Source organism: Vulpes lagopus, chromosome X, assembly GCF_018345385.1.
Source record: "Vulpes lagopus strain Blue_001 chromosome X, ASM1834538v1, whole genome shotgun sequence".
Lineage (NCBI taxonomy): Eukaryota > Metazoa > Chordata > Mammalia > Carnivora > Canidae > Vulpes > Vulpes lagopus.
In genome coordinates this window covers 27,682,075-27,694,905 of record NC_054848.1, presented here as the reverse complement: position 1 = coordinate 27,694,905, position 12,831 = coordinate 27,682,075, and the positions used below count along the sequence as shown (strand labels likewise).

The following is a 12,831-nucleotide window of genomic DNA, read 5'->3' as shown; positions in this document are numbered from 1 at the left end:
ATACATATGACTAGAAAAATGATCTAGGATTAGATAACGGATGGTCCTTCATGCCATGCTTTGGAATGTGGATTACAACCTAATGGTGATGGAGTTAAAAAAAAATAATAATTTGGGACTGTTACTGTTACTTTAAAGGGGGAAAGATAGAAAAAGATATGATAATATTTGTATTTTCAAAACATCACTGTGATAAGGAGGAGGAGGAGGGGAGAAAAATACTGATACTCATGTGGAGAATGGATTAGTGCAGGGAAAGATTGAGGCAGACACCAGAAAGAGCTAATGCAGTAATCAAGGAGCCAATAATAAGATCTTAACTAGGATAGTAACTAGATGGAAGGCATGCAAAACCAGACTCAAGAGATATCGGCAAGATGATGATGAAAGTCTGAAGTTCTTAGATTTAGTCAAATACTTTTAAAAAGCATTATTATTAATCATATTGAAGGGAAAGCTTCTGTGAAGCACATATTTTCAATAGAAATTTAATTAAGAAGGGAGAAAATAGCACATCTGGGCAGCATATTTGAATTGTGTGGGAAATAAAGGAGCTCGAAAATCATACATTTGAAAAGTAGCCAAAAAAAGCAGTTGGGCAGGGGCAATATATTATGAAAGAATAATGAAAGGTTCTTGGCTATTTACAAATGATAAAAGATGGCATTTTTCACCTGATCATTACTTCAGCCTGGCCAGGCAAATAAGAAATTAAAATCAGAAGTTTTCTCTTTAAAGATGACAAAAATCTTGTGTTTTGAAAAGTTCCCAACTGGAGGGACTATTTAAACTGTCAACTGTAGAAAACAATTTGTGGAAGTTCAGGTTTAGGGAGGCTATAAAGACACCATTACATTGAGTTTATTGTTCATAGTTTGTTTTATGTACTGTAAGGGCACATTGTTAGTATTATCATGAGTTGCTTTGTAACAAAATTTCTCTAGAGGGGGATATGATTTAATGTTCTCAAGAGTAACATCATAAAACCACATTTGGTAGTAATTTTTTATTTTTAACAATAGCAGACTTCATACACCAGTGCTCATACTGTAGACCATAAAAATGCAGTCTTAGTAAAAATGTTCTTTTCCTGAAGAGCTACTTAGAGACATCCTTCAAACACAGGAATGGTTCCTTGGCCTATGTTCATAAATATCACTATGATGAATTACGTGAAGAGAAATCAGCACCCCAATGCTTAAAATGGGTCTCTGATTCTAGAATCACATAAAAACTCTGAAGAAATGGATCACTGAAGTCGATGTTTTCCTGAAGGAGGAATGGCCTGCCCTCGGGGATTCAGAAATTCTGAAAAGACAGCTGAAACAGTGCAGGGTAAGTTTATTCTATTTCCCCTATCATGCAAAGACTTTTATATGGAAGTTACTATTTGGTTTTGTCAGTGGTCCTTAGCCAGTGTGATTTTGCTCCCCTGGGGGATATTTAGCAACCTCTAGAGACATTTATGTCACAACTTGGAGTGGGGCAGATGGTACCAGTGTGTAGTGGATAGAGGTCAGGAATGCTTTATACATCTTACAATGTACAGAACAGCCCCTCTCAACAAAAGTTAGCCAGTCTAAAATGATGGTAGTGCAAACATTTAAAGACTAGGTTAAATAAATGAAGAACAGAAGAACATTATCTTTTACTCAACACTCATAAGATTATTTTACTATAAAATACAGTATAATTTAAAGGCAAATAATCCTTTTGAGCTATTTGTTATATTTTATTGCAGATTATTAGCCATACTATGTTGCTCTGCCCAGGCATATTGCACTGTACATAATGTAACACAATACAAATTTTTTGAAATAATATTCATTATACCATTGTCATGCAGTGGAAAGAAAGCAGTCTAGCTCTTTAAAGAATTTTCTTTGCAAATACAAGCTATTAAAAAAATAAGAAAACAAACCCAGCTTACAAATAACCTTCACACCCATCATGCTATAAACAATTGCTGCAATATCTTGCATTTGAAAACCAAAATCATTTCAAAAATAGTAATGTATAAAGCCCATCATTTTCACACATTTTTCTAACAAGGAATATTAAATTTATTTCTTTTTGTGTCTGATCTAAGTAGAATAGAGACAATTCCCTACTTCATTCACACCAGAAAAACCACTGAACAGTTTTTGCAAGGTTGAGACATAAATATGTATATATCCATAGGCGAGTGTGTACTAGATTTTAAATTCTTAAAATCTTTAAAGAATTAAAGATTTTAAATTATGTGTAATGTCAAGAGTCCTGATTATATGTTTCCTATGTATGTCGCATTTCTAGTATATTGTGGTAATGTTTGCAGTGAGCCGAAATTGAATTATTTCCTTAGCTTTTAGTCAATGACATTCAGACCATCCAGCCTAGTCTCAACAGTGTCAATGAAGGGGCTCAGAAGATGAAGAATGAAGCAGAACCAGAGTTTGCTGGCAGACTTGAGACAGAGCTCCGAGAACTTAACACCCAGTGGGATTACATGTGCCGCCAGGTATGTACAGCCTCTTTTGCTGTGCCTTGTCTCCATTTAATTAAGCAAAATTTTCTTAAGGTCCCGCTTTACCACAGCCCTTTTTGAGAGTTTAATCTCTGAGTATACTGACACTTTAAAGCATGGTGAGTTCAAACTAGCCTTTATCTACCATAAAAAACACTTTTATAGCAGATATTTTAAATAGTACCTATTCATCTTACTGAGATCCTAAAACGACCTCCTTGAAGGCTGAACATACGGAATGGTAATGTTCTATTCTTAGACGTAATTTTGATTATATATTTTCTCCAGCACATAACTTTATAATAGTAATTGGGTTAGGAGAACATATTTTACACCTGTACACTGAGTACAGAAATAAGATGAATGACTCACCTATGTGTAGGTACAAATATAAATAATTGTCACTTCTGATGATTAAGATAGGCATGTTTGGCTTCTCCATTGCATTTATTTCAGTAAATGAGATAAGGCTGGAAAATAGTTAAGAAAAGCTTATTGGGGGAAATCAACACAAAAATTCTACAATCTCATCTGAGTTTCTCGTTTTTATGCAGCAGAATGTTCTACCGGCATTTATTTTCAATTTCAAGATTACATTATGGAAAAGTAAATATTTTATACACAAGTAGTGTATATCTAATACTTGTTCAAAAGATGAAATTTTGCCCTAAAGCAGTGGTTATTGTTCAATATACCAGTACCTTTTTTGAAGTTAATGAGAGGTTTCATCTTATGTGTATTAGAGGCAGTCAGTTTTTTGTTATTTCTAAGTAACCTTTCAAAGTTGAAAAGAAATCATGCCACAAGGCAAAAATTAAATTTGAAAAGGGAAAGAATTTAGAAAAGTAAAAGGCAAGGCAAGTCACCCAGCTAATACTGTCACTGGCAAATGTTCTATTAAGTCACAGACGAGATAGCCCTGGGTCAGCTAGCTTGCATTCTTCTCTGGAGTAAGCCAGTACTAGAAGGAATGTTTAGGAAAAAAATATTACTTAGGTAATAGATTATACGATTTGTGTTTTCCTGGAAGGCCAGTATGAAAGGTATTTGTTGAATGTTTCTAATAGATGGATGGAAGGAATAACACTTTAGAGCCTTTAGAGCCAGAGGGAAAAAACAACAGCAAGAAAGAGAAGTAAAGTCACCAGTATTACTGAGACCCCGAGGTTTTTACATTTTGGAGAAGTATAAGTTTTGAAATATCTCTGGTCTTAAAATGTCCTTGTTTAAGACCTTATGTCTGCTATAAAATATACCACAGATTTGTCATTTAAGAGGAGTGTTGTAAACACATTAGCCTGCTGCATAACAAAAATTCCATAGATCACATCCATGTTTTCATCCCATCCTGGAATATTTTGCATCTGTCTGGTTCTCCTTGGAATATCACACTGTGTAACACTCTGACCTTATTGCCAAATGACCCACACTTCTTTAGGAAGGTATCATGCACTGAAGAGAAGTAAGACCATACAGTAAAAGCAAGGAAGCCAAGTTTTGGTATTGGGCAAAATTCAGGGCTCCAGATAGAACTGGAAACAGATAGTAAATCTATGCATTACAGAAATGGCTACAATCAAAATGGGGTGTGATGTTCTTTCTTGGGTTAAAATTAACTCATTTGTTTTTAGATGCCAGAGTCTGGAAAAAAACATAAATAATTAGAGACAGAATTATCCAAATGCCTGATATACTGGGTGATATTTTTGAGATCCCATGATTTGATTTTGTAGGTATAAAATGGTTGACATTTTACGGTCTACAGTTTTTGTATCCAAATTTTAAAAAAATCAAGATTTTTAGTTATTTCTAAAATAAACAATAATCATTATTAAAATACTCACAAATTAGTGAACCACACTCAAAAGAAGGAAGGGATAGAAGGAAGGAGTTTCATAATTATACATATCTTTACATTATTGTGTTTTATAGTTATTAAGGAAACTAATCATATGCATGAAAATACATAATTTATTTAGAGACACATTTTTTACTATTTATTTGTTACTTATTAGAATATTTACTTCAGTATGTATTATTAAACATTTTGTAACAGATGTAAGTGGGGAAGAAAATAAACATAATAAATATCTATCTTCATGGAGGGTATAGTTTAGTAGAGAAGATGGAAGTAAATGTATTAGCATAATATCACACAAATGTCCAATTTTAATGTTCACAAATTCTCTGAAGTAAGCAATCAGAATGCTCTGAATTGGACTAAAGGAGGAGGGAATCTGCTTTTTCTTGGGTAGTCGGTAGAGCCTTTTCTGAAAAGGTGGAATTGAAGTTGATGCCTGATTAGTATGAAGAACCTGGCATTTGGTCATGGGGACAAGGGAATGTCTGGGTACGGAATGAAGGGGGAGAAATGACCGAAGTGGGAGAGAAGAGTGTGAGCATATAGGAGGAACAGAAGGGAAGCCTCTAAGTGGAGCAGCATGAGCCAGGAGAAACCTGGTGGGAAATAAGTCATGAACTGTCTCATAAGGTGCAGTGAGGATAGGGTATGCACTTGTCAAGTGCCCTGAGAGGCTTTTAGGTAGAGAAGCAGTATCATCTAAAGTGATGGTTCAAAACTTTGCTCTGTATTCCTGTTGTATATCTTTTTGTTGTCTGATTGCTGAGGCTAGGACTTCCAGGACTATGTTGAATAGCAGTGGTGAGAGTGGACATCCCTGTCTTGTTCCTGATCTTAGGGAAAAGGCTCCCAGTGCTTCCCCATTGAGAATGATATTTGCTGTGGGCTTTTCGTAGATGGCTTTTAAGATGTCGAGGAATGTTCCCTCTATCCCTACACTCTGAAGAGTTTTGATCAGGAATGGATGCTGTATTTTGGAAAATGCTTTCTCTGCATCTAATGAGAGGATCATATGGTTCTTGGTTTTTCTCTTGCTGATCTGATGAATCACATTGATTGTTTTACGAGTGTTGAACCAGCCATGTGTCCCAGGAATAAATCCTACTTGGTCATGGTGAATAATTTTCTTAATGTACTATTGGATCCTATTGGCTAGTATCTTGTTGAGAATTTTTGCATCCATGTTCATCAGGGATATTGGTCTGTAATTCTCCTTTTTGGTGAGGTCTTTGGTTTTGGAATTAAGGTGATGCTGGCCTCATAGAACGAATTTGGAAGTGCTCCATCTCTTTCTATCTTTCCAAACAGCTTTAGTAGAATAGGTATGGTTTCTTCTTTAAACGTTTGATAGAATTCCCCTGGGAAGCCATCTGGCCCTGGACTCTTGTGTCTTGAGAGGTTTTTGATGACTGCTTCAATTTCCTCCCTGGTTATTGGCCTGTTCAGGTTTTCTATTTCTTCCTGTTCCTGTTTTGGTAGTTTGTGGCTTTCCAGGAATGCGTCCATTTCTTCTAGATTGCCTAATTTATTGGCGTACAGCTGTTCATAATATGTTTTTTAAATCGTTTGTATTTCCTTAGTGTTGGTAGTGATCTCTCCTTTCTCATTCATGATTTTATTAACTTGAGTCTTCTCTCTCTTCTTTTTAATAAGGCTGGCTAATGGTTTATCTATCTTATTATTTCTTTCCAAGAACCGACTCCTGGTTTTGTTGATCTGTTCCACAGTTCTTCTGGTCTCGATTTCGTTGAGTTCTGCTCGAATGTTTATTAACTCTCTTCTTCTGCTGGGTGTAGGATCTATTTGCTGTTTTTTCTCTAGCTCCTTTATGTGTAAGGTTAGCTTTTGTATTTGAGTTCTTTCCAGTTTTTGAATGGATGCTTGTATTGCGATGTATTTCCCCCTTAGGACTGCTTTTGCTGCATCCCAAAGATTTTGAACGGTTGTATCTTCATTCTCATTAGTTTCCATGAATCTTTTTTTAATTTATTCCTGTTGTATGAAGAATAGCCTGAAGGGGGCACAAGGGACATAGGGATTGTAGTTGTCCAGGTAGGAAGTAATACTGGCAAAGAAGGGGGGGACATTAGTAGAGATTGAGAGATAGGAAGAAATTTGAAATATATAATCCTCTTGTGACATTTATGTTTGCTTCACTGTCTAAACCTCTCCCAGTATTTGTCCAGGTTCTTCCATAGAGATGGAGGTGATTTCAATACTTGTTGCTCTGTTTCTCATTACCATTTATCTCTATTTATTTGTATTTTCCCATTATATATAGTAATTAGCATGTGGAAGGCATATGCTGTTCTGGGAAAACTGGACCAAAATTCTTGTGTGACTCAAAGTTTGTTGAAACTCTGTCCTCCAGAGTCTGTCTCCAGCAAGCTTACTTCACTCTGTGTGCTCAAGATGATGTTTATATAACATGGTCTTATTTTTTTTTCTTATTTTTGCCAAGTAGGCAAATTCTTCCTTGTTGTATTTCTTATCAGGGCTTCTACACTCAAACCCATCTTTGACTATTATTCCTTTTCTAACATGACACACTACATTCTTCATTTAATCAGATCCTGTTAGAAATGACATATTTGCTGGTAAAGAGTGCCTGCTTCCAGTCCAGAGGCTGAGAGAAGGAGAAATCAAAGTGTATTCAGAGCTCCCTATTTTAAGCAACAGTGTTGGCCACAGTGCCTTTAACTAATGAAAGAAAGACTGGGGGCTAAGGAAGGAGCAAAATACTTCCATTTTGGTCATGTTTACTTTGGAGAAGTCGACAATCAGAAATGTATCTGGAATTCAAGTGGGATACTTGAAGTGGGCATACAAACTATGTACACAAACATAAAGATCTCATTCATATTAAGGTAAACTCCTATTTCACAGTGAAAAGATTGTCCAGACCCACTTCCCTGAAATGCTTGGCTAATAAAATTTAAAACTCTTACAGATGAAGAGGCTTTCTCATGGATAGAGAGTCAAACACAGTGTGTAAGACTAGGAGCTCCGGAACCATATTGCCTTGATTTAAATCTTGCCCCCACCATAAACTACTTCTGAGATCCTGGAAAAGCTGCTTATTCACTCTGTGCTTCAGTTTCCAGGTCTTTATAATGTGAGAGTATTAACACCTGCTTTATAAGAATTTTATGATCAAATGAGTTAATCATTTATTTATTTTATTTGAGAGAGAAAGAGAAAGTGTGGAGGAGGGAGGGGCAAAGGGTAGGGAAAGAGAGTCCTCAAGCAGACTCCCAGCTGAGCACAGAGCCTGACTTGGGGCTCAGTCTCATGACCCTAAGATCATGACCTGCACCAAAGTCAGGAGTCAGATGCTCAACTGAGTGAGTGAGCCACCTCGTTGACTGAAGTGAGTTAGTCTTTGTAAAATGTGTAGACTAGTACCTAAGACAGGGTAACCACTATGTACATGCTTGGTAAATAAAATAAATGTATATGGGATACCTGGGTGGCTCAGTGGTTGAGCATCTGCCTTTGGCTCAGGTCATGATCCTCGGGTCCAGGGATTGAGTCTCACATCAGGCTCCTTGTGAGGAGCCTGCTTCTCCCTCTGCCTATGTCTCTACCTCTCTCTGTGTGTCTCTCATGTATAAATAAATAAAATCTTTAAAAATGGACATGAAATAGACATAAGCTTGCATGTGTAAAATTATAAAATGTGTGTCATTTCTAGATAAATAGTGCATAATTATGTATATATTTTTTTAAATTTTTATTTATGATAGGCACAGAGAGAGAGAGAGAGGCAGAGACATAGGCAGAGGGAAAAGCAGGCTCCATGCACTGGGAGCCCGACGTGGGATTCGATCCCGGGTCTCCAGGATCGCGCCCTGGGCCAAAGGCAGGCGCTAAACTGCTGTGCCACCCAGGGATCCCATAATTATATATTTTAATTAATAGCAGGTATAGATTTATAATAGTTATCAAGAAACACTGCATCTAGAGATTTAGAAGGATATTATTCAGGTAGCTTGCAAATCATTGTCATTTTCTCACTCAGCAAAACTTTTGGGTAAAATCATCCACAGATCTCTGGGTCCCTCTTCCTTATTTCTTGAGTATTTTAATAGCTTACTATCATTCTTGTCATAATTCTTGGGGATTTCAATATCTTTGCAGATGATGCTTCTAGTTCCTGAGCCGTCAGTTCCTCAATAGCCCCTGCAACGATTTTATCTTCCACTCTACCTCAGCTACCCACAGCCTGTTAACCTTGCCATTGTCATTACCATTACTATCGAACATCCTCCTACCTCTTGAATCAAAAATACTTTTCTTTCCTCTACTGGATCATTTCTATCAGTAGGGAGTTATGCTGTAATATCTCCTGTTATTAAAAAATCCACTTGGGGTGCCTGGCTGGCTCAGTCAGTGGAACATATGACTCTTGACCTCGGGGTTGTGAGTTTGAGCCCCACGTTGGGTGTAGAGATTACTTAAAAATAAAATCTTAAGAAAATACTCCTTTTGCCTCACATTCCCTCCTCTCCTCTCACTTCTCCATTTCTGTTTCCATTTACAGAAACTTTCTTTTCATACCACTCATCCCATTCGCTCTTGAATGCTCCCTAATTGATTTTTCATCCTCATCACTGCACTGAAATGGTTTTTGTCATGGTCACCAGTGAATTTGCATCATTAAATTCATTACTTAGTCTTTATCTTCATTTGATTGGCCCCTCTATCATCACTCTCTCTTGGTTCTCTCTTAGTCTGCCTTCAGTTTCCATGACCACTCTTAATACCTTTGATGGTTCTTTTGCCTTGACCTCTAAACTTGGAATCACTCCAGGGCTCCTTCTTTGGACTTATCTTCCTTATCACTACTCACTCCATTGGTAAACTCTTTCAGCCTTGTGGCTTTAAATGTTGCCTGTAAGTTGTTGCTTTCACAATTTTGTTGCAATCTGAATGTTTTCTTGAATCCTGGATCTGCATATCCATCTCCCGACTCAATGCCTCCATACTGATGAATAGACAGATTAAATCTAGCATGCCCTCCAGATTCCTTACATAGTCTTCAGTCTCCTACCCTAATAGTCTTCCTGAAACAACAAATGACAGCTCCATCTTTCCATTTATCCCAGCCATAACCTTTGACTCAAGTCTTCTTGTCTCTTTATGCCTTTGTGGGAACTGTGCAATCCAGCACCATATGCCTAGGTACTTGGGAGGAATCTCACCCACTTACAAATCTAGTAATTGTTATACAGACCTCAGTCCTGTCTGTTCACCCTGCAGTAGTCCATAAACTAGCTCCAGCTCCTTTCAGCCATGGTCTGATAGCCCCTAGAGAACACTGACTTAGACAATCACCCATGGAAAACAGAGCCTTGTGGAAGTCCAAGAGCCCAGTGGAGAAGATATAATGCACTGTCGGAACAAAAACATTTAAAGCTGGATGCATTGGAGAGGGTAAAGGGAAAGGTTTGACTTTACTTGCATCCCTCCTCCCCCAAGGCAACATAGGTCTGTGCCAAGACAGCCCTTCTCAGAACCATGATTTCTCCCTTGTGGAAAGGTAAGACTATGTGAGTGAGTGTCCAGCTTCCCCAGCTATGTGGGATGTTATTAAAGAGGCATATTTTTGTCTCCTCCATCCATGGTACTGAGCTGTGAGTTACACTACAGAGGGGTAGTGAGCAGCTGGAAGAACAGCGACCAGGGCTGAGAATTGTAATAAAAGTACACAGACCATACTAATATCACTGATTTCATCAGGAGGTCTGCCAGCCAGCTGCTGGGGTCACTCTGACTGGTGATTTCCCCCAACTTCAACAGCACTCCCAGTGCCTTACAAGACATATACATACATGCATCCCAGTACTGTGGCTGACTCTCTGTGCATACTCTGGATGGTGACAAGGGCCAGCTTTTGTAGGAAGCTAATGAGCATCCACACAAGGTTGGTGTAAATCTGTAGGCCTTGGAGAGACCACAAACCTGAGCACTTAGCACCATTCTCTGGAAAACAAAAGGGAGGCTGTGAATCCCTGGTCTGGGGTTTTGCAGGATAGAGAAGCCATATAAGCTTAAGAATTCTGCCACAAGAGGGAGCTAGTATGTGAAACAGTCCTATTCGTAGAAGGTCTTAGCCTCAGAATCCCTAGCAAGGCTGACAGAAGGCATTTATCTTCTGAAGGCAGATAGTAAAGACTGGAGGAGATGACTTTTACTGTGAACGTAAAGACAATGTTGCCAGACTTCAAGGAACATGGAGAATCAAGGAATCATGCTACCACCAAAGGATCATAATAATTTTTCGAGTAACCAACCTCAAGGACATGAAGATCTGCAGCTCATCTGAAAAGAGTTCAGAATAGTTGTTCTAAGGAAACTCAGTGAGCTGTAGGAAAACAAGGACTATTCAGTTAAATTAGGAAAATAATACATGAACAAAATGAGAAATTTTAAAAATATATAAATCATAAAAACAAATCTGAGAGCTGAAGAATACAATGAAAGGAATGGAAAATGTAATAAAGAGCATTAATAGTGGAATGGATCAAGTGGAAGAAAAAAATCTATGAAGTAGAAAACAGGACTTTTGAAATTGTCTGGTCAGAGGAGAATGGGGAAAAAGTGAATAAACCTATGTGCTCTTCTCTCTTTCAAGAGGAGTTATTTGTGAATTATTAGAGTCCCAGAAGGAGAAGAGAGGAATAAGGGGACAGAAAGCTTATTTATGGAAATAATGGCTGCAAACTTCTCAAATCTGGAGAGACATGTGACTATCCAAATTCATGAGGCTTGTAAGTCACCATAAGAATTCAGCTCTGAAACATCTTCCCCAAAAGCCACTAAAAATAAAATAGCCATTTATTTTATCAGCAAAATGAGTTTATTTTCAAAGAAGAGAGGGGATGCAATTCAGGGTAATTAAACTATGGCAAACCACAGGCAAGTCTGAAAAGACATAAGTAAGGTCAGCTTTTATTAGGTTTTAGGGTGAAATTGGGGAAGGCTGTTTTGAGCAAAAGTTTATTAGAGGAGGATAAGAGTTTAGTTTAAGGATGTGGCAATTTCTCATCGGCTGCAGGCATTGGTTAGCACATTGTTCCTGGAGTAAGAAGAGTGTTTCCTTCTTCTTGCTGGTTATGTAGGCTGCAGGGAATGGTACATGTGTGACAGCTCCCCCTTCATGGCTTCCTGACTCCATTTTAAATGAGGCTTCCTCTACTCATTTTCACACTTTTGCCTACAAGAGAACCTTATAATGCTTTTATTGGATTTCTCAGCAAAAACCTTACATGCCAGGATAGAGTGGGAATATATATCTAAAGTGTTGAAAGAAAAATGCTAACCAAGAATACACAATCTGGCAAAGTAGTCTTTCAAAAATGAAGGAGAGAGAAAGTTTTTTATAGAGACATAAAAGCTGAGGGAGTTCATTGCCATAGACCTACCTTAGAAGAAATATTGAAAGGAGTTCAAACTGAAATTAAGGGATCTTAATTAGTGACAAGAAAACATGAAAATGTATTACATACTGTATACACTACATTAATAGAATGAAGATAAAAATCATATCTCAGTAGATGCAGAAAAAGCATTTGACAAATTTGACAAACTTTGACATCCTTTCCTGATAAATACTTAATAAATTCCGTACAAAAGGAACACCCCTGAACATAATAGAAACCATATATGATAAGTTTACAGCCAATATCATACTTGGTAGTGAAAAGTAGAAAACTTTTCCTCTCAGATCAGGAACAAGACAAGGGTACCCACCTTCACCACTCCTATTTAAATTAGTACTGTAAATTCTAGTGAAAGCAATTAGGAAAGAAAAAGAAATAAAGGCATCCAAATTAGTAAGGAAGCAATGAAATTGTCTGTTTGCAGATGTTGTGTTCTTATATATAGAAAATCCTGAAGACTCCACCAAAAAAATTATAATAAACATTTTCAGTAAAGTTGCAGTATATAAGTAGACAAATTATGAAAAGAGCCCAAGTGTCCATCTACTGATAAATGGAGAGAGAAGATGTGGTATCCATATTCAATGGAATATTAGTTATCAAAAAGAATAAAATCTCAGCATTTGCAGTGACATGGATGGAACTAGAGTGTAGTATGCTAAGTGAAACAAGTCAGAGAAAGACAAATACCACATGAATTCACTCATGTGGAATTTAAGAAACCAAACAAACACCAAACAAAAACCAAACGGAACAACTGGGTAGCTCAGTCATTAAGTGTTCAACTCCTGATTTCAGCTCAGGTCATGATCTCAGGATTGTGAGGTTGAGCTATGCATCGAGCTCCACACCCAGCACAGACTACTTATGCATCTGTCCCTCCCTCTCCCTCTGTCCCTCCCAGACCCCTGCTCACGTGCATGCATGCTTTCTCTCAAAATATGTACATACATACGTATATATAGTTGAGCATATGGGAAGGGGGAGAAAGAGAGAGGCAAACCATAAGAGACTCTTAG

The 12,831-nt window shown here is 37.5% G+C and overlaps 1 protein-coding gene across 8 annotated transcripts in view; it reads left to right on the top strand.

The window, feature by feature from the left end:
• DMD (dystrophin) overlaps positions 1-12,831 on the top strand; it is a 2,057,113-nt gene that overhangs the window by 720,525 nt on the left and 1,323,757 nt on the right. For all 8 annotated transcript variants that reach the window (XM_041741334.1, XM_041741335.1, XM_041741332.1 and 5 more), the window contains 2 exons: positions 1,222-1,335; positions 2,345-2,500. In XM_041741334.1, coding sequence (XP_041597268.1) covers positions 1,222-1,335; positions 2,345-2,500 — 270 coding nt within the window. The remainder of the gene's footprint in view (positions 1-1,221; positions 1,336-2,344; positions 2,501-12,831) is intronic.